This window comes from Typha latifolia, chromosome 14 (assembly GCF_019914945.1).
Source record: "Typha latifolia isolate L0001 chromosome 14, TyphaL0001v2, whole genome shotgun sequence".
Taxonomy (NCBI): Eukaryota; Viridiplantae; Streptophyta; class Magnoliopsida; order Poales; family Typhaceae; genus Typha; species Typha latifolia.
Window position 1 is genome coordinate 7220077 of NC_133099.1, and position 19883 is coordinate 7239959.

Consider the following 19883-nt stretch of genomic DNA (forward strand, 5'->3'; position numbering starts at 1 on the left):
TTAATTAAGATATAATTTAATTATAATTAGGTTCTTATCTATACTTATATTTTTAATTATAATTAGAAATCTAGCTAGTTATAAAAATAAGTAGAAATTCTAAAATCTAATAAATCATCATATTTTACATGAACAAATTTTAATTAGATGAACAACTAACTTCTTATTATTTAAATATTTTTAGATCCCGAACCCCCTTATTTGAGACCCCGTGGACTTTGCTAGCGATGAGTGTCACTCGGTTGATTGGCGAATGTAAGGGATACATAGTTTGCGTCTTCTGATCAGGGTGAGTAGTATTATCCCCTAAATGACTTTCTCAAATTAGGTTATATTATATATTATGTACATACATGTTTTGACCTCTAGTATGATTATATGACTTTATCTAGAGATGATTACGGTCGAGCATATTTTATCATATATCTAATTAGGTTGAGCTGGGATATAAGCACATTAGTGATATATAGAGGTGATGAGAGATGATTATACTGTTCTAATATTTTATCTAGTTGATCTGTAGCATGAGTATGTATGTGATAGATTAGCATGAGTATGCATGTGTTGACTACATGGTTGAAGACTACATTGCATTATTTTTCTCTTGATTCTTGTTCCACTTAAATTCCTATTATGCATTGACTTGTTATCGTACTAGATATATGCATATGATCTGTTATTTAGAAGGAAAGCATGAAATGTGATTGATATGATAGTTGATAGAAAGTGTGAGGATACCCGAGTGGGTGCGAGGTTTAGGACGCGCTTGGTGGATGATTGATCGCTCAACATAGTTGCGATCCTGTTGGCCTTACGTCCAAGGTTGTTAGTCTGTGTGCGCAGCAGACATTCGGACACATACCGTTCGCTAGGGCATATGTGGTGAGTTATCCTCACGAGATGTCTATCAGCTAGGAAGGGTGCCCGGTCTAGATGGATGTTGATACCCTAGCGGGTGGCGGGGTATGGTTATATTTGAGATACTCTTGTGGGTGGCGGAGTATGCTTTGAGCCTTCGAACATGATGTTGAGACCGAGTACCGAGTGTTGACTATGCATAATGATCTAATATGATGATATTATACCGAAATATTAGTGATGATTGTGATATTGAGAAATGCATATGATTTCATTATCATTTGGTTACCTGAATATCGAGTAATCAATATGCATTATATATGATTGCATTTGATATCATAGCATTATCATGGTCGGCATACATCATGTGTCATATTTGAGAGAAAGTTGTGATGATAGTATAATATGGAGATTTATTTACTCATTATCGAGGATTATATACTTTTATCAGTTATGACATATTATCTAGTTTTCATTTATATATTATTAAGGATACATTCATATACTTATTCATGACATGATGCTCTTGTTGATTCATATTATCTAGTACATGATGTACTCTCTATTTGGCATCACTAATTCGGGGTAAGGTCTATTCACTTAGCCTTTTGCTCATGACTCTCTTTATTTCTTTCTTTTTAACCCTAACAGATATTATAGTACGTGATATCGCCTTGAGATACCCTGTTGAGATATTTTAGAGCAAAGATGAGATAAGCTATAAATGCAAGACGGTATAGATGATAGTTTATATAGAAATTGAGTTGTATTAGTATTTGATATTTCTATTCTTTTGTATTAGATGATGATTTATATGATACAGGTCAAATCATGGCGTACTCTTGTATTAGTTATTTTAGTTGTATCTTGATGGTTTGTTGTGGCCTATGTGGGTCCTACCAAATTATGTAGTAGTTTAATATATATTATTGTGGAATGGGATATTCATATGTTAATAGGTTTATTTGGTTAATAGTATAATTTATCTAGTGATGGATTATGTAATCATGGATAGGTTAGCATGTTTTATTTGATGATGTCATGATTATATGTGCATAGGAGAGTATCTGTGCGTGACGGGCTCCGCCTGACTTATCGCGTGCGCCGCGCATGCCATATGGGCGCGTGGGTGTGCACGTGCCCGTGCCGAGTGGGGGTGTTACACTTTGTCCATATGAATACACCCTTCCATAGCAAGGCCGTGAGGGGAGCCGCAACCTTGCCATAGTTCGTCACAAACCGACGGTAGTAGCCGGTTAAGTCGAGGAAGCCATGTAGCTCCTTGGTAGTCTTGGATAGCGACTATTCCACCATGCTTTGGATCTTCTTAGGGTCAGCTTCCATGCCATGTTTAGAAATGATGTGGCCCAGGTAGTCAACCCTTTGCTGCCCCCATGAACACTTGGAGTCCTTGGTCTTCAATTTGTGTTGCCTTAATAGGCCAAGTACCATCCAAAGATGTCGCAAGTGCTCCTCCCATGTGCGGCTGTATACCAATATGTCATCAAAGAATATCAGCACATATTGTCTCAAATGAGGTCTAAAGATATCATTCATTAAGCTCTGAAAGGTGGCGGGAGCATTGGTAAGACCAAAGGGCATAACGGACAGTTCTACTCTAATTTGATGGTATCCTGCCCTCAAATTTAACTTTGAGAAGTAGCATGCACCGGCCAATTCATCTAGCAACTCTTCGATCACCGGTATGGGATACGGGTCTTTGATAGTAATGGAATTGAGAGCTCGATAGTCCATGCAAAATCGCCAAGATCCATCCTTTCGCACGAGCAAAATCAATGAAGAATAGGCACTTCAACTTGGTCTTATCACCCTACTGGACAACATCTTTTGGACCATCTTTGTTATAGCCTCCTTTTGAATGAAGAGATAACGATAGGGCCTTACATTTGATAGACCCACCTCGGGCATGATCTCGATATGATGATATTTTATCCTAGGTGGAGGCAATCCATGTGGCTGCTGGAATACATCTTCAAATTCCTACAAAATAGCCTTTAAGTCAACGGATATGTGTGTTGGATCGTCCATGTCCTTAGTCCCTTCGATAAGTTACATGAGAAACCCGCGGCACTCGAGTTTCGGCAACCCCTCTAGGAACTACAGTGCTACCTTGGCTTCCTTACTTGATGCGACTAGTAGCTGGATCGGATGGCCTTCATGACTGAACTCCATTGCCATGGTGGTGAAGTTGAAGGTGACCAGTCCAAGATCCTGAAGCCATTGCACCCCAAGCACCAAGTTGGCTCCTCATAGAGCCAACAGATATAGATCAATTCGGAAGACATGGCCCTAAATTTGTAGCTGGACCTTGCGGCATATGCCCTCCGTTCTCAACATAGTGCCATCACCGATAGCCACATCGAAGCCATTGGAAGGCTCTAACTCTAATCCCAAACGCCTCACTATCCGAGAATCCACAAAATTATAGGTGCTTCATAAATCAATAAGAATTAGGAATTTAGTCTTCTTAATCATACTTTCGACTTGAAGAGTTTTCGAAGTTGACTCACCGGCGAAAGAATGAAGGGTGAGCTTGACTTGGATATCAAGCGGGTTGTCCTCTTCGGTCTGGCCACCTTCCTCCTCTTGCTGCACCTCAAGATCCTCAATGGGATCATCCTCGCTCATCTCCTCCATGAGCATGATGGTAGTGGGTTGTTTGGAGCATTTGTGGCCTGGTACGAAGCGCTCATCATAATAAAAGCATAGGCCCTTTGAGCATCGATGTTCGATCTCTACTAGTGTGAGGCATTGACTCATCATCCATAGCTATTCCCTAGGGTCAGGGGCTATCCGTGGTGGGGGTGGCCAATTGGGGTTTAGCCAAACCCACCTCAAACGTGCCACACTTGAGACTGACAACCTAGGGTTAGAGCGCGGGTTGCTAGTGCTCCAAGCTGGACGGTATGTCGCCTTTAACTCCCTTATCTTCTCTTCTATCATTTGAGCTGCTGAGAAGGCTTCTAACAAGGTAGAAGGACGAGCCGCCTTGACTTCTGCTTGAATATCACGACAAAGCCCGGAGACGAAGGTGCTTTTAAGAGCAGAGTCTGACAACCCGTGGACTCGATTGCTAATTCTTTCAAACTCCTCTTGGTAGGCTCTTACAGAGGTCTTTTGGGTCAGCTTCGTCAAGGTGGCTTGGAAGTCTTCATAGTCGGAGAGTCCGAAACGCACACAAAGTGCATCAAAGAACTCCTTTCAAGTGATGAAGGCGCGCATGTGATGTGTTGCTTGAAACCACCTCACCGCTATGTATTCAAGGCGGAATGAGGCCATAAGCACCTTTTGGTGGTCAGGTGTCCCTTGATAGGTAAAGAATTACTTTGTCCTATAGATCCAATCCAACGGGTCGCCCCCGCTGAATTTAGGAAAATCGACTCGAATAGTTCGGGGTTGTAGCATTTGATCGCGTTCGTTCTCACGTCCTCTTTGAAGCGGCTCATGTTGCTTGACCCTTGGTTGATATGGGGGCTCCTCCCATTCCTCCCAAGTTTCTTCCTCTGGGTATAGGGTCATAGGAGCCCTCAGATTCAAGGGTGGTAAATCGGTGCGGCGCCCATGCGGTTCGTCACGTTGTTGCCATGGTGCCGCCAGAATCGGTCCTTATCGAAACAATCCTCTTGTCTTCGATAATGTCCATGAGGTGGATGTCGACGATTTCGTTGGGCAGCAACCGGTGGTGGAGCCAAAGAAGCCGCAGCCCCTAGCTGGATCTTCCTTATTGTTTCTAGGCGGGATGCCGCCTTAATTAAATTCCCCACTATTAATATGGTCACCTTTGAAGATTTTGGTTCATGTCCACTAGGGTTGCCTTTATCTCTAACATTGTTTGTGCCATGGAAGCTATGACTTGAGGTAGATAGGCTAACCTCGCTAAGTACTCCATGGGATCTCACGAACGAGGTGGAGATGGCGACCTTGACAGAGCCATGTGGTTCGTCTCCAAGCCTTGGTCACTCGTTTACTTTGCTGCCTTCGATCTCATGGTAGCCATAACTATCCAAGGAACGTAGGCTCTGATATCAGTTGTTACGAACCGACTTGATCCGATTCGTAATGGTTCTAAACTAGTTTTAGGATGTGGCTTTCGAAGGAAGCTGCCAATGATCTAGCCATTGGATCTTCCTGAATTTTGGATATGTTGTCGCCCTGAAAATTTTTTTCTAACAAATCTAAAATCGTAGGATTTGAATGGCTAGATCTTGAGATATTGGCTGAAGAGTGGCCGATGGTCGGATGAACCCTAGCTTGTTAGGCCTTCAATAGATAGATTGGTGCTAGGTTAAATTCTTTGGAGTGAAGGGGAGAGAAGTTTTTGTAGAAGAGGGGGGTTAGGAGTTAGAGGAAGCCGACCAAGGGCTTGGGCGGTGGAAGGAAGAAGGTGGGAGAGGGCGCTAATGGCTAGAGCAAGACAAAAAGAATAAGATAAATGCACAATACTATTTCAATTATCGAATAAACTCCAATTAGGGTTTCTTCCACATATTATAGAGGCTCACCCTAGAGACCCAAATAACTAAGTTAAAACCCTAACAAACTAATAATTTTCGCCATGGTGCAATCGAACACAATTGATCGCGTTCGAACATGTACAATTTTCTGTCGTTGCGAACGTGTGTAAGCGTTCGAACAATCGTGAGGCCGTTCGAACACGTAAATCACATTCTTGTTTTTGTGAACGCGTGCAGGCATTCACATAGCCCGTTCGAACGCGGTCCTTGCGTTCGAATGCCTCCCGATAAAAACTTTTTATTTCTTCAAATAAAAATCAACTAGATAAATAGGCTTATCTGTATTAACCCAATGTTGTGAAGCCTATCAGCCAATATAGACCAAGTCGTATCAACAACATTAGAAAGGTAAAATATAATTTTCCATAAATAAAACCCTAAACCCACAAGCAAATAACGGAATATCACTTCATGTTAATGTGATCTTCCTCCGTGTTCCACTCTGTTTCCAGAGTACCTCTAATCTTCGTTTACCCAAGCCCGTGCCCTCGCCCCTCCCCCGGCCCCGCCCCCCATCTAAATCTCCTCCCACGTTGTCATCGCGACCTCTCGTCATCGAAGTATCTTCTTGCAGCGATCGTCGCCGTCGACTCTCTTCTATGATCTCAACCGGTCGTCTGCTGCGGCTCGTGCTTTTACGCCCGACGCGCACAGTAGCCTCGTCGGCGCGCGACATCTCCCTCTCTCCGGCTGCCGCAAAGCCGAAAACGGAGGGCGGCAGTGATGGGAGGGACACGCTTGGGCGGCGGCTTTTGAGCCTAATCTACCCTAAGCGGAGCGCGGTGGTGGTCCTCAGCAAGTGGGCGGAGGAAGGGAACACCATCCAGAAATACCAGCTCAACCGCGTCGTCCGCGAGCTCCGCAAGTACAAGCGCTTCAAGCATGCTCTTGAGGTACACCCTTTCTTTTTTCCTACTTTAGATGCTTTTGTTTTTTTTTTTTAACATGAGAAAGCTCTACTTGTTCTTGATTCTTTTCCCAAATTTATGTTGACTATTTTGTTATATGCTCTTCATTAGTTTCAACAGGACAATAAGAGGAGGTAGCTGTTTTGTTTTTCTTTCAAGTTCACATTATATGTTATTGATTGTCTTCTATATGCTGTCTTTGAATTGTGAGAGGAATATTGTTCTGAAAGGCAGTTGCATCGACCTGGCTTAACTGCACCACATATGCAATATCTGGTCCTTATATGCTTCTTAACAACATATAATCCACATATGCGGACTGTGTATGCACCCGCATGTTTATTGCCAACAACCACATAGGCGCTCTATATGCATATGTGCCCTCATATGCTTATGAAGCTATGAAAGCACATTGTTGTAATATTGAGATATCTATAGCACTTCATAATAATTTTTTATTGATTACTTTTGTTGGTACAACTTATCATACCTGGCAAAGTTATTGAGTACTCATATGATTATGAAGTAGCATTCTTTCATGGATAAGATATTACGAACATTATTCTCCATATAATGTATTTCAACTTTTATTTATTTGTTAGTTTATTATGAGAAAATATGCAGTACACTAAATAAGTAAATTATATAAATAAACTGCATTTGAGAGTACACTTGCATGCCGCATATGTGCCAACAGGTAGCTTGAGCGCCAGCATACCGCAAACACTTTTCACAAAATTGGGAAGAAATATTTCTTGAGAGAGAGTAATTATTTCTGCACAGAATCCAAATTTAAAGACAACCTTGTCAAATTAATTTTTAAGTTGGATGGGTGTGGGGTTTCCTATGCTAATCATTCCAATTTATGTTCAAGCATATCCAAGGTTTTAAAAGATTGTAGGCAGTAGATGTGCAAATAGGGGATCATGTAGCGCCTAGAATTCAAGATGGTTAAAAAATAAACAAATAGAAGAAATAATAGTTAGAGAAAAAGTCAAAATTAATACCTACAATCTAAACAATATATTAATGTATTCTTGTTAAGAACTATAGTAAGATGTTTGAATCTATTAATTCATCAACATGTACAATAATTTTGAATTTCAAAACCAATCTACATATTAAAATATGATATGAGATGCTAAGGTGGGTCACCTAGGCGGGATCTAAGCAAAGCCTAGTTATATTCTAAGGTGGGAGCTAGGTGTTAAGCTGGAAGTTTTTTAAAACAATGAGCACATCTAAATGAGTCTATGAGTGCTCTAGCAAACTTGCCTTGGCCACAAGCATGTCGTTGCGCGATGTTGATTCGCTTCCTAGAAAAAACCTTGTCAGGTGGTGCATGCCTGCATGAGTGCATTCTTGATTGTTTCCCATATACCCACATTTGGACTGGAAAGGAATTCTAATGGATTGCTCGTTTCTATGTATTTTTAGGAAGTGCTAATTTATACGGTGTCTCTCTTAGATTCATTTACATGTCACTCTTATGTTTATTCTATAATTTCTTCTATTTGACACTTTTGTTTGTTTGTTCTTTTCACCAATCTGGTTCTCTCCGAATCCCTCACCAGATGGTATATTCATAACGTTCTCCTTGGTCTGTCTTTTACTGTGATGGAAATAGGAAATTTTTGTTCCATATTATTTTATGAATAGCTCTCATCCAGGCTTGTTTCATGGAGTGTTAAACTGTAGGAATGCATTATAGATTCATTCTGTTTTACCATTATATATTGGTTGAGGTTCTCTTCCATGGTTCATATCACAAATCACATCAAGTTGAGTTAAAAAGCAATTTGTTTGTCATTACTTTCCTGCTGTGCTGGTAGGGGAAATGGACTTGGAGATCTTTAACTATCTATATATGTAATTTACTAATTCTAATTTATAGCATCATGTTAACCTGTCTGGTGTTGCATCCTTTTTAGTTCACCTATAATATGTTATTCTTATCTGCAGCTTGGCACTGCATTTGTTTTGTATAAAGATTTCGGCTGATGAATTCATATGGGAATAGAAAATTTTCATTGATTCAGATTTCACAACCTGTATGTTTAAGGATATCAAAAGATCAGAAGGGGACTTGTATAGAAGTGGATAAGAAAGGAAAAGATAAGAGAAAATATGGAAATAAGGACCACTTTTAGATCTAGGTGGAGTTGTTGTCTAGAGGAAAACTTGGACATAGGTTTCTTGGGATTCGTAGAACTCTAATTAGATCTCCATGTATAAAGAACGCTTAATATAACTTCTGTGAAATGCAATAAACAGTCATTCCAAGAAGAAATGCATTATAAAGAATCGAAGGTAGGGACAAAAATACTAGGAAATCGAAGCACCTTATTTGTTGTGTATACTGTATAGTAAACCAGACTTGCTTTTCCTTTTAATAGAAAATCACTACAATAGAACACAAAATGTAAGCACTAGAGTCACTCAAACAATTAAGCCACAAGTTTCTAATCAATGGGTTGCTTACTCTGCATCATGTAGGTACCATTTACATTAGAAGTTAGAACTTAAAACAACTACTAAGTGATAGATGTACAGAACCAAATGGCCATTGTTGTTATACACTTTTACCTCCCTTTTCTAACTTCTACAACCACTGGCATATTGCATGTTCATTTGTTCTTTAATTTGGTTAATACTGTTAATCATAGTTTCCAGTTTCGGCCGATCCTAGGATTGGCCGAAACAGATTGGGATCGGCTGATCCTGATTTGGTTTTGGCCTGTACAGGTGGCTGCAAGCAGCCACCTGCTGTTGCAAGCTAGAGAGAGAGGGGGAGAGAGACTGAGCGAGAGAAAGGGAGAGAGAGAGAGGGAAAAAGGAAGAGAGAGTGAGGGAGAGGGAAAGATAAAAAAAAGAGGGTATGAGAGAGAGAGAGAGAGGGAAAGATAAAAAAAGAGGGTATGAGAGAGAGAGGGAAAAAGGAAGAGAGAGGTGAGAGAGAGGGAAAGATAAAAAAAAGAGGGTATGAGAGAGAGAGAGAGGGAAAAAGGAAGAGAGAGTGAGAGAGAGGGAAAGATAAAAAAAAGAGGGTATAAGAGAGAGAGAGAGAGAGAGAGAGAAAGAGGGAGGGAAAAAGGAAGAGAGAGGTGAGAGAGAGGGAAAGATAATAAAAGAGGGTATAAGAGAGAGAGAAAAGGAAGAGAGAGTGAGGGAGAGGAAAAGATAAAAAAAAGAGGGTGAGAAAGAGAGAGAGAAAGATAGAAAAAAAAGAGTGGGAGAAAATTGATACTTCAGACTAATAGTTAGAGGGATAGGAAAGAAGAGAGGGAGGAAAAGATATTTTTACTTTTTAGGCTTTATATGTGAGTAATTATTATTTCTTTTTTTTCTAATTTTTTCTAAATTTTTAGAAATTTCTCATCATTTTTAATAATATTTATAATTTTATTTAATTAAAATAGTCCGATCTAATACAGGCGGCCGATACAGCCAATACGTATCGTTTTTCCGAACGGCCAATCCCGATCCCGATACCGATTTTTGGAACCTTGCTATTAATGATCTTCTTTCCAGATTTGGTAAAGCTAGCGAAAGAAAGGGCAGGGCGTTAAATTCTCACTGATGAATATAGAAGATTTTTCGTGAATGATATAGATATTATAGAATGGCGGAGATGCACTACAGTATTTCACGTTGGACTAGCGAGTAGTGTGTTAGTGGGTCTTAGTTAGGTTTGGAGTTAGTCGTTAACTCCGTTTATGTCTTTTCTTATTTTATGGTATATTTTGTCATATTTTTGGTTTACTTTTCAGTCCATTAGCTGTTGGTTCTATTTTGCTCTGTCATAATCTCCTGTTTTGTCCTGCATCAATGTACTTTCTGCATATGTTACTCTATGTGCAACTACTAGTCTCTAACTATCAATTCAATTCCTGGTTCATGTACTTATACATATTAGGCCTTGACTGTTGCAGATATGTGAATGGATGACAACTCGATCAGATATCAAGCTGCTACCAGGAGATTATGCAGTTCATTTAGATTTGGTTGCAAAGGTTCGTGGCTTGGCTAGTGCTGAAAAGTTCTTTGAAGATATTCCTGAAAGGATGAAGGTGCAATCCACTTGTACCTCTCTTCTCCACACCTATGTGCAGAACAAATTGTCAGATAAAGCTGAATTGCTGATAACAGAAATGTCAACCCATGGATTTCTCAATTGCTCTCTTCCCTATAACCATATGTTAACTCTCTATTTATCTACAGGTGAGCTTGATAAGATACCAAAGTTGGTAAAGGAGTTGAAGAGAAACACAACTCCAGATGTAGTCACTTATAATCTATGGTTAACTTCATGTTCCTGGAAAGATGATGTAAAAGTGGCAGAAAAGGTCTATCTTGAGATGAAACAGGAGAAAATTGCTCCTGATTGGATGACATACAGCCTATTGGCAAATATTTACATTAAAGCAGGTTGTCAGGATAAAGGGAAAGAAGCAATAGAGGAGATGGAGAAAAGGGCTTGTCGAAAAGAACGGCCTGCATTTTGCTCTCTTATTAGTTTGCATGCAAGCCTACTGGATAAAGATAATGTAGACAGGATATGGAATAAAATGAGGACAATTTTTAGAAAGTTGAGTGATGTCGAGTACAAATGCATGCTCTCTTCTCTTACAAAGTTGGGTGATATTGAAGAAGCAGAAAATGTTTATAAAGAATGGGAAATGGTGTCTGGAACACGTGATTCAAGGGTGCCAAATATAATTCTTGCATTTTATGTGAAGAATGATATGATCAATAAGGCTGAGAACTTTCATAAGCATACAATAGAAAAAGGAGTGAAACCTAGCTATAGTACTTGGGAAATATTAGCTTGGGGTTATTTGAGAAGAGAAAGAATGGATATTGCATTAGATTGTTTGAAGAAAGCCTTAGTCGGCTTGGAGAAGTGGAATCCTAATATTGAACTTGTTAGAGCGCTTTTTGGCAAGCTTGAGAAGATAGGTGATGTTGAAGGTGCGGAAGAGCTCTTAATTTTGCTCCGTGATGCAGGCTACGTAACAACTGAGATCTATAACTTGTTGCTTCGTACATATGCTAAAGCTGGTAAGATGCCTTTGATAGTAGTTGAACGCATGAAAAAGGATAAGGTCCAGGTAGATGAAGAAAGTCGGCGATTGTTAAGGTTGACAAGCAGATATTGTATTGGTGGTGTTTCGACGTTAATTTCTTGAGAGGGTTCAAGTTTCATACTGTGCTTAAATAATGTCAGTGAAATTTTCTCATCAATATGGAAATGAAGGTACATAAAATATCCATATGGGAAAATTTTAAAAAGTTCTTTTGCAGAAACAACCCTAACCATGCTGCTATGATGCTTGTGGAGATCCACTACATACGGATCTTGGTCTTGGTGTTGTATTCTATTGGACGTCGTGCATATGAGAATCTTTTGTGGTAAGTTCCTTTTGAATATGCTTCGTAGTAGTATCACTCACCTTAATTTAAGTTTATTTTGAAGTCTGCATATTTATCGATCTCTCTCTTTTGTGGTGTCAAACACTTGAACTAAGTTATCTATTGTGTCAAATGTTTCTCTTACATTAATCTCAATGGGATATATCTGACAGGCTTTTACCAGTATTGTTTCTAGTTAATATTTGAAGTGACACGGCATATACTTTTCTTTACAACTTTATTCACTTTTTCGAACATGGTAATTCCTAACCATGTAATATCCATTTTCCTTTTTGGAGTATCAACTACTCTTTTTGGCTAAAACATTCTAATCATTGTTCTAAGTGTCCGAGGCAGCTGCCATGGAGTTTTTGTCCTATTAGCCACGTTGTTCTATAGCAGCAGGTAAGCAGAGCGAATCAAGGTGGGTGCCATGTCGGCCCAAATGCCCAATAACAATAAAAGTTAGACCCGATAACATTAGTTGGACTTGTTGCATTTGCTTAACATACAAAACCCTGAATCTCTATTCAGGATAAAAGCCCTTTATCACTGTTTGCAGAAGCCCTAGTCTTGGCAAGAAAGAGAATAGGCATGGAACCCAGTTTTGGCCGATCTCGATTTAAGGACCCTAGGATATCAATAATTGATGTTCCTGGTCCACTCGTTCCCTTTCCTCTTTTTTTTTTTCTCTTTTTTCTCTCATTCTTTATTCTCCTACTGAATCCACCAACCCCCGAGCAAATCCCTCGTGACCTCGATGTCCGGGTATGTCTTCCGACCAAGATTTGGCAATCTCCACCTTCGGCGACCTCGGGTGAGTATTTCTTTATCTTTTTTTCTCTCTCTTTCTTCCTCTTTCTTCCGTTGACCTCCTTCCTACTCTCTCTCTCTCTTCCCCCCTCTCTCTTTGTCACTATTACTGCAGTAGAAAAATCTGCTGCAGTAACAATGAGAGGGAGGAAGACAAAATGAAATGCCTTTATCAACTAGCCATTCATTTACTATGAGAATTTGGCTGTTCTGTGAAAATTGCTACAAGACCATTAGATGGAAAAGAACAGATACTCAGATACTTAGAACGAACAGATACTTAGATGTATTTAACATTATGCTATTTGACATGCCGAATCCCTTGACCCAGAACGAATAGATGTTTACTGAAAACAACCTGATATTAATATATAGCAATAATTCTTAAGGAACGTAATTTTGGCAGACTATATATTATACTAATTGACTCGATAGCATACTCAACAGAGGATAGAATGCTTACAGGTTCCATCAATTGACTCCCTAACTCAAAAGCATAATATAGTATCTAGTAGTTCCATGGTTTTTTGTTGAAAAAAAAGCATCAAATTGCTCACTTATTTAATCCCTAAATTGATGATTCGATTCCTCATGAAAGTTGTTCAATACAAACTCAAGCAAGACAATTCTAATTATGTCATTCAGTAAAAGTATTTCAGGTTACTAGTCTAGATAAAATGAATACCAGATTACCAGCATAGATCCTATATCAAGTACAACATCTTTTATAGAAAAGGTGATTCAATAGTGAGAAATAATAAGCTAATTAGCATCATCCACCTACCTAACAACTTGGTGATGGTGGAGATTTTGCAGAGCTTGGCGACAGTGGAGATGCAATGGCGGCAAAGCTTGGTGATGCCAAGCTCCAGGAAGGACCGGAGGAGGCAAAGTTTGGTGACGTCAAGCTCGAGGAGGAAGGACCAGAGGAGGGAGGACCGGAGGAGGTGGAGCTTAGTGTGTCGCCGAGCTCGAGAAGGGAGGACCGGAGGAGGCAAGGTTGGTGATGCCGTGACCAAAAGGTGATCGGTGATGGCGAGGAGAGTTAGAGTTGGAAGCGGCTACGCATTTCACATTTGGGAATTGGGATTTGGGGGAGATTAGAGAAATTAACATTGAAATTTGAAATAGTTCCAAAAGAGAAGTCATGTTACCAACATCAGTTGGCAATATTATAGCACTTTTGGACAAGATAGATGATGTCAAATACAATTGGTGTCAAAAGAAAATGAGTGGCGGTGTTAGCTGTTTGAAAGAATCTTTGGTTGAAAGGCAATGAAATATGCAATTTGCACTCATGTAGCTATGGAAGTTAGAAAATAAATGTTGACTTATCTAATAAATAAAAAGAATGATAAACAATTTGTACAATAAAGATAGTCAATAGTTTGTGAAGAATTGATGCATGACATAGAAAGGAGGAAGAGAAAAGAAGCAATGATAATAGTTTTCAGAGATCTAAATCAGTTAATATACAGAAAGAAAGAATATGGAAGTAGTAGTTCTACCCAAAGAATTTCTAGTGTTATAGCACAGTCTAAAAATATTAGACCAATGGATACATATCTTCAGAGAAAAGGGTTGTACACAGATCACTATCAAGATAGCTCTAAAAAAATAAAAAATGCAAAGAAGCATATTGATAGGGCTATCTTTAAATTTTTCTTCTACAATTATATTCTTATATTGAGATATTTAAAAGGTAATGAGGTGAATTTGATTGTACACTAATGTGTGATAAGTGAACTACACAAAATAGAAGAAATATAATTAATTTCTTGGTGTACTTCGGCATGAGAACAATATTTTTGAAGTTTGTGGATGCTATTACTCATTTGTAAAGTGCAAATTATATTTTTTAGTTTATAGATGAGATAGTAGAAGAAATTAGATGAATTTTCATTTATTTGTTTAAATTTTAGCGAGCATAAAAAGAAAATAAAAAAAATAAAAAAATAAAATAACTCAAGTCATTCATTACATGTTGGTGTACGCCAATATGTAGAGGTAAAGTCTATCTCCTAAGCTAGTCTAGCGAGTCATGTAGTAGCAGTATGGATCTCAAAAGAAATTCGATGATATTATGGGTCGGCTAGAAACCTTAATTCAACAAGTCATAGCTACTCAGGAAACCTTGCTTGAATATCAACATGCAACTAACGAGCGATTAGATAGGATAGAAAGAACCAGTGATCAGGACTCTCAAAATGATTATCATTTCTGTTAGGAATGTGATCGGTCTCCTATTTGTTTACCTCGTCAACACACTTAGGAGAATAAATGAGATCCTAATAAATAATACATTCGGAGTATTAAAGTGATGCTCTGTTTGACGGTCAGTTAAACTCTTAGTGCTTCCTAGACTTGCTCAAGGATAGATCGTTATTTTAAATGGTATGACATATGTTTGAAATTTGGAACGAAAGGTATATTGCCATGAAATTGACTGAGCAAGCAAATCAATACTAGACCAATATTAAAACTCTATGTGAAATTAGAGGTGAATTACTAATTGAGATTTAGGTTGATATGAAGAATGGATTGGAACGGAAATATCTTATACCTTCTTATTACCTTAGATTATATACAAGTGGAACCGACTTATCCAAAAAAGTAAGTCAACTAAGGATTACGTTGCAATTTTTGATGAGTTGATAGTTCAGTGCAGCCTAAGTGAAACTAAAACCCCTATGCAAACCTTGTCTAGGTTTAGAGCTAGCATGCATAAAGATCTGAGGAATGAGCTCTTTGCTCCTAGCATTGATACGTTGGATAAAGGCATACAACTTAGTCCAAGACTTGAAGGAGTCCTGATCTAGCTACCTCTCTAAGAGTCAAGAAACTAGGGCTCCGATCCATAAGTCATCCATAGGTCCTTATCAACTCAAACTTACTAATCAATCTTATAGTCGATCTACTCATAATGTCAAATGCAACAAATGTCAAGGCTATGAGCATGCTGCTGCAAATTGTGCCAGCCTCTATAAAATTAGTTTAATTGAGGAACCTTTTGATAAGGACCTCGAACAAGAATTCAATGGATACATTCAGCATGTAGATAAGAGAAAAGAAAACTTTAAAGATGAAGGGAAAGAAACCACCCTAGGATGCCTAAAACTCCACAAGATTGTATGTTATCAGATGTGCTCTTTCTCAACCTAAGGTCAACAATGATTGGAGACATAACTTCATCTTTCACACATTTACAAAAATTGGAGGTAGGAATTACAAAGTAATTGTGGATAGTGGGAGTTATATAAATATTGTTCCTTTATCGTTATCTTAAAATAAACCTGAAGGTTGTTCCCCCACTCTAGTCCCTACAAGATTTTATGGATCAACTTAACCACGCTCGAGATTAAAGAGCAATGCTTGGTCCCAATAGAATTCACTACATACAAGAATAAGATCTGGTGCGATATTTTGACCATGGATATGAGTCAAATTATCCTTGGAAGGCCTTGGTTATTCGATATCGATGTTCATGTCTATGGTCGTTCAAATATATATATATATATTTGAACACGATGGTAAGAAGATCAGGATTTTTCCCTCGTAGCCTAGAAATGGCAGTATTGAGAAAAAGCTTAATACCACCAAGTCTGAAAATAGAATAAACTTGATTGGCGCCAAAAGTGATGAGTAAATGAACTTATTCTAGGTTTTGCTGCTCAGGGAAATTCTGAACAAACCTAACAAATCAGTTCCTCATGAGATCCCATGATTGAAGAATTCTTTGATATTTTCCCTTTAGATCTTCTAGATAATTACCATTAATGTGGGACATTCAACATGCTGTCCATTCATCCTAGGTGTTTCTCTTTTTAACTTGTCTTATTATCAATTTAATCCAACTGAACATGCAGAACTTAAACAGTAAGTTGACGAGTTGTTGAAAAAAGACTTCTTGAGGGAAAACCTAACTCCTTGCAAGATTTTCCTATTATTAACGTCGAAGAAAGATGAAACTTGACGTATATGTGTAGACAGTCATGCCATCAGCAGAATAATGATAAAATACTATTTTCTTATTCCTTGTTTGGGTGACATGTTGGATATGATGGCAGGTGTCACAATATTTTCAAATATAGATTAAAAAGTGGCTATTACCAAATTCATATATGCCTCAGTAACGAGTGAAAGATCACATTTAAAACAAAAGACGGTTGTGCAAATGGATGGTCATGTCTTTTGGCTTGACTAATGCTTTGCGTACTTTCATGAGAGTGATGAGTCAAGTACTATGACCCTTTATGAGATAATTTTTTGTCGTATATTTTGATAACATACTTATCTACAATTGATCTCGAAAGCAACACATATTTTGATGACATCCTTCCTTATCTACAGTTTGTGTTTTCTATTTTGTTGTTAGATTCTCTTTGGAGGTTGTGCAGAAATGAAGAATATATACGTTAGAAGAACAAATTGCATGTTTTTTTCTCTGTTACATCTTTTTAAAGAATTCATACATGTTGTTTTTGTCACAACCATTTACATTCTTATTGTTCTTATTACCGTGTCCAGTAAATATTACATCCTTTTCTATGGTTTAAAAAGGGAATGCATATTTAGCTTAGAAATCGAGTATGAAGTAAAGTGTGCTTTGGCTTGTTATCAAAGCTCTCTCTTGTTATTTTTAGTTGCAACGGAAGTGTGCTTTGACTCTTTATTATTGAAGCTTTCTCTTATTACCAAAGTTTTCCTTTCGAAATAGTCTTTTGTGTTAATTATATCTAAAATAAAGGTTATAATTCGTTTATGATCCAATTTATATCCATTTATGATCTGATTTTTATCCGTTTAAGATTTGATCAATATTTGGAAATTATCCGATCTGTATTAAAAAATTATCCGATCCGTATCCAAAAATTATCCGTATCCGTTAAATTAGGATACGGTTTTAAATTTTGCTATCCATCTAATATCTGTATCCGAACTAAAAATATGGATCCGGATATGAGTTGAGCATTATTCGGTCCGTATCCGATTCGTTTTCACGCCTAGATGTAAGCCATCATTTCCAATGTATCAGATATTGTTGGGTTCCACCTTCTCTAGTTGAGATAATCTCATTATTTAAAATTTTATCAATTTCGTCTGCTGTATTAGGTGGAATGTTGGGAAATGGAGTTAAGGATGGTCTCTCATAAATAGGCTCATTGATAGGCTCACTGGCTAGTAGATTATCTAGAGTAAAATTTAGACATTTATAAGCTACTAGATCCTTAATATTAAAAGTAGAATAGATGCCAAAATTATTTAATAGCTCTAGAACATAAGCATTGTTATTAATTTTCTTGAGAATATTAAAAGGTCTAACACTTCGTGCATGCAACTTTTTGCTAGTTCTAGGAGGGAATCATTTCGGATGTACCAGAATCATCACATAGTATCCAATATTAAATTCTTTGAATATTCTTAGATCAGCTCGAATTTTATAATTGATATTATTTTGAGCAATTTTGTTCCTGATTTTTTTTATGCAAGTCCTATAATAATGCCCACATCATTCTTTTCTAGCAGGAGAGAACTCAACTTTGTCGAATGTGGCCCGTAGCCATTCTCATACTATAGAATATCAAGGTGGTGTCTCTCTTAATCATGGCGATCAAGCCATGTTGCATCAGATGTAGGTATCCCTTCCACATATCAAATATCATTGGGTTCCACTTTGTCTTAGTTGAGATAACTCAATCATCTAAAATTTTACAAGTTTGTCTACTGTATTAGGTCGAATATTGGAAAGTGTAGGTAAAGAGGGCTTTTCATAAATAGGCTCGTTGGTAAGCTTACTGGCTAGTGGATTATCAAGAGTAAAATCTGAACCTTTATAAACTACTAAATCCTCAATATTAAAAGTGAAATTAATACCGAAATTATTTGGTAAATCTAAAATATAAGCATTATCATTAATTTTCTTGAGAATCTTAAAAGGTTTGGAACTTTGTGCATGCAACTTTTTAACAATTCCATGAGGGAGCTGTTCCGGATGTATCTGGGCCATCAGATAGTCTTCGACATTAAATTTCTTGAATCTCTTTCCTATATCAGCTCAAATTTTATAATTGACAATATTTTGAGCAATTTTGTTACTGATTTATTTATGCAAACAATGAATATGTGATGCGAATGCAGATACAGATTCAGAAGACCTATGATAATAGGCCATAGGAATGAGATCTATAGGCATTTAGGTTTATAACCATACACTACCTCAGTTGGACTTAGATCTATTAACTTATTAATAGAGTTATTATAGGCAAATTCAACAATTGGTGGTTTTTGATCCCAATCCCTTAGATTCTCACTAACAAGAATTCTTAATAGGTTGCCTAGACTTCTATTGACTATTTCAGTTTGTCTGTTAGTTTGAGAGTGGAAATCAGTTGAATACAGATTCTTGGTTCCCATCTTATGCCATAGGGTTTTCCAAAAAATAGCTAGTGAATTTCACATTCCTATCTAATAATGATTTTTGGAGGCTTGTGCAGCTTAATGATTTCATCAAAATATAATTTTGCAACTCAAGAAGAGTCAAAAGTGCTAGACCATGGTACAAAGTGGACCATCTTGGAAAATTAATCCATTACCACGATAATGGAGTCGTTCTTTTGTAGTCTTTAGAAGTCTAAGTACAAAGTCCATCCTAACATTCTACTAAGGATAGTAAGGAACATGCAAAGGTTTATCCAATCCCATATTCTTATTTCCCTGCTTAGCGAGTTGATATGTGTGATAATGATCAACAAGTTTCATAACATTTCTCTTAAGACTTGGCCATAAATATTGATGTTCAGCAGCTTTAATAGGTTTTGCATGTCCAAAGTGTCCTACTAGACCTCCAAGATGCAATTTCCAAATTAAAAATTCTCTTAATGAGGTGCTGGAAATGCATAATTTTGAGATTTAAATAGATAGCCATCCTGCATAATGAAACCATCTATTTTTCGAGCCACTTGATCGCTTAACAGTTTGTAAACTACATGAAAATCCGGGCACAACTCATATTAAAGTTTGATCTTGTTAAAGTCTATTATCTCCACACTCATTTTTAAAAGAAAGATCATGTGATGACTCAATGCATTGACAGTTTTATTCTCAACCCCAAATTTGTGTTGCAGGGTGTACGTATAATATTGGAAAAATTCAACTTACTTGTCATGTCTGGCATTAAGCTTCTTTTGGGAGTTGATATAATGAAGGGCCTTATGGTTAGAGAAAATAACAAATTCTTGTGGGAGCAAGTAATGCCTTAAGTGGCGAAGAGATTGAACCATAATGGTGTACTGTTGCATGGTTTCATTCAATTTCTCACTAAAGTAAGCAATTAGATGACCCTCTTGGCTCATGACTC

At 37.7% G+C, this 19883-nt stretch overlaps 1 protein-coding gene across 2 annotated transcripts; it reads left to right on the forward strand.

Moving 5' to 3' along the window:
* Positions 1-5794: 5794 nt before the first annotated feature.
* LOC140801396 (pentatricopeptide repeat-containing protein At4g02820, mitochondrial) lies at positions 5795-13824 on the forward strand. 2 transcript variants are annotated; one of them, XM_073156501.1, is made up of 3 exons: positions 5795-6286; positions 10234-11713; positions 13334-13824. In XM_073156501.1, exons 1-2 carry the CDS (start codon positions 5993-5995, stop codon positions 11488-11490), a joined length of 1551 nt encoding a protein of 516 aa, XP_073012602.1. In that variant the 5' UTR covers positions 5795-5992; the 3' UTR covers positions 11491-11713; positions 13334-13824. The 2 variants fall into 2 exon arrangements, with proteins under 2 accessions (XP_073012602.1, XP_073012601.1); XM_073156500.1 differs by having other exon boundaries at positions 13343-13824.
* The last annotated feature ends 6059 nt before the right edge of the window (positions 13825-19883 follow it).

Coding starts and splice junctions, on each gene's coding strand:
- LOC140801396 (XM_073156501.1), top strand. CDS start 5,993: ATGATCTCAACCGGTCGTCTGCTGCGGCTCGTGCTTTTACGCCCGACG. Junction 6,287..10,233: donor GCTTCAAGCATGCTCTTGAG/GTACACCCTTTC, acceptor TGACTGTTGCAG/ATATGTGAATGGATGACAAC.